This window comes from Limulus polyphemus, unplaced genomic scaffold (assembly GCF_000517525.1).
Source record: "Limulus polyphemus unplaced genomic scaffold, Limulus_polyphemus-2.1.2 Scaffold5636, whole genome shotgun sequence".
In the NCBI taxonomy this organism is placed as follows: domain Eukaryota; kingdom Metazoa; phylum Arthropoda; class Merostomata; order Xiphosura; family Limulidae; genus Limulus; species Limulus polyphemus.
Window position 1 is genome coordinate 952 of NW_013671246.1, and position 1,937 is coordinate 2,888.

At 30.1% G+C, this 1,937-nt stretch overlaps 1 protein-coding gene across 1 annotated transcript in view; it reads left to right on the forward strand.

Moving 5' to 3' along the window:
• Positions 1 to 249: 249 nt before the first annotated feature.
• Positions 250 to 1,937, forward strand: part of LOC106472819 (insulin-degrading enzyme-like) — a gene marked incomplete at its 5' end in the record, with an annotated part of 39,822 nt that continues 38,134 nt past the window's right edge. Inside the window, 3 exons of the mRNA XM_022401357.1 lie at positions 250 to 339; positions 1,229 to 1,301; positions 1,669 to 1,761. Of these exons, the coding sequence (XP_022257065.1) occupies positions 250 to 339; positions 1,229 to 1,301; positions 1,669 to 1,761 (256 nt within the window). The remainder of the gene's footprint in view (positions 340 to 1,228; positions 1,302 to 1,668; positions 1,762 to 1,937) is intronic.

Genomic DNA, 1,937 nt, shown 5'->3' on the forward strand with positions numbered 1-1,937 from the left:
TTGTGGGCCTGTAAAGTGTGATCTAACATATTCAAATCACACTTAAAGTTGGCTCTTAATGGGTTTTTTTATGATCTTAATCTTTTTTTTACAAGGTAGTTATCAAGCATATTTTGATGAAGAAGAGTGCACAGTGATTAGATATTCTTGCATATCAAAAATGTATGTAGTAGTTTTATCATTTATTGTTGGATACTGATCCCAGTATTTTGTTATATCCTAGTGTATTCTTTCTTCATATATATCTAGATGCGAACTAATGTTATTCCAGTTAAAGATATGAGGGATCTGTACGTCTCCTTCCCAGTTCCAGATCTTCAAAAATATTACAAGGCAAATGTAAGAAATTTTGTCTTCAACACTTTTCGTGTATCATCAGACTTGAATTGTATTTTCCTAACAATATGAGTGTTGTATTTTTTTACTGAATGGAAAACCTCATTAGCGGTAGAATGTAAAAGATGAAGTTGAAGTCAAAAATTATAATTATGCTGTTTCGTTTAAGAACGAGTAAAGAAATCTTTTTTTCTTCTCTTGATATCCTCGGATAACATGATATATTGTGGTTTATGTAGTTGATATATCTTTAAATTGCATGATCCTAATTAGAAATAGTGACCCATGATTTGTTTCTCCAAAGACTTTGGTTTTGCATTAAAAGTACTGACCCACAACTTGTATCTACAAAGATATTTGACTGTGCTTTGCACTAAAAGTAGCATATGATTTTAGAACAAATAATGTGATAAAATTAAATTTGACAATTCTAATAATAATTTTTTGTTCCCATACAACATTTCTATGAACTATGACCTTTGATCTTTTGACTTACAATCATGTAACCACAACAATGAAAGAGAAAACTGAGAAGCACCTACTAAAAATCTATTCTTGGTTTTAGTAGTTGACTATTCATTTTCAAAGCACATGTTAATTTTAAAAGCTCAGGTGTTTATTTTGTTTTCTGTGCTATGTTTAACATGTTATTCTGGACAAACAGTACCTGTAATTTTCAATGTGAACTCAAACAAAAGAAATGCAAAAAAACATTTGATTTGTATATTTTCCTAAGTGCCAAATATATTTTTATTAATTTGTGCTGATACTAGATTTTGCTAGGCAGGCTGTGTCAGAAACTTATTTCTAAACGTATATCCAACCAGAACTAATTGTGTAACATTTGAATTAACTGTGTAACTTTTTTTTAACACCCAGTTCTCTATTACAGCATGGTTCATATTTAGGCCATTTGATTGGACACGAAGGACCAGGTAGCCTTTTGTCAGAACTAAAAGCACGAGGTATGATTTGTTCGTTTTACTTGGAATACATCATTAGTTTTAAAGACAGTTTTTTAACTATTGTATAAATGGTAAGGTACAGTATATCATCAGGTCAAAAGCAGTGCTACAGCTTTTTTGATCTGCATTGAAATTTGCATTATCTTTCAAAAACTTCCAAGTTTTAAAGGAAAGAATTAAATATCGTCACCAACAGAAAAATGTAATTTCTGTGCAAAATATCACCTTCTCTAGAATTTATAATCAGTAGCCTTTCAATATAAAACTGACTGAATTCTTTCAGTGCAACTACAGATAATTTCTTTTATTTATGTATATTTTAATCCAGACTTTCTTTTTGAACAATCAGACTATTGTATTTCCTCAGGATGGGTGAATTCTCTAGTAGGAGGCTACAAGAGTGGAGTTAAAGGATTTGCTTTTTTTATTGTCAGTGTGGAATTAACAGAAGAAGGCATTGGTAAGAGGACTCATGGTCATTAAACCAATGCTATTTTTATAAAGTTTGTTTACTGTCTGTCTTAGATATCAAAAAATACTTAAGCTCACGTGACTACTAGATAAGCTGTTTTCAATATTTTATTTTTTGGTATTATAAATTCATCATAGGATTACTTTAAACATCTGTTACTGATT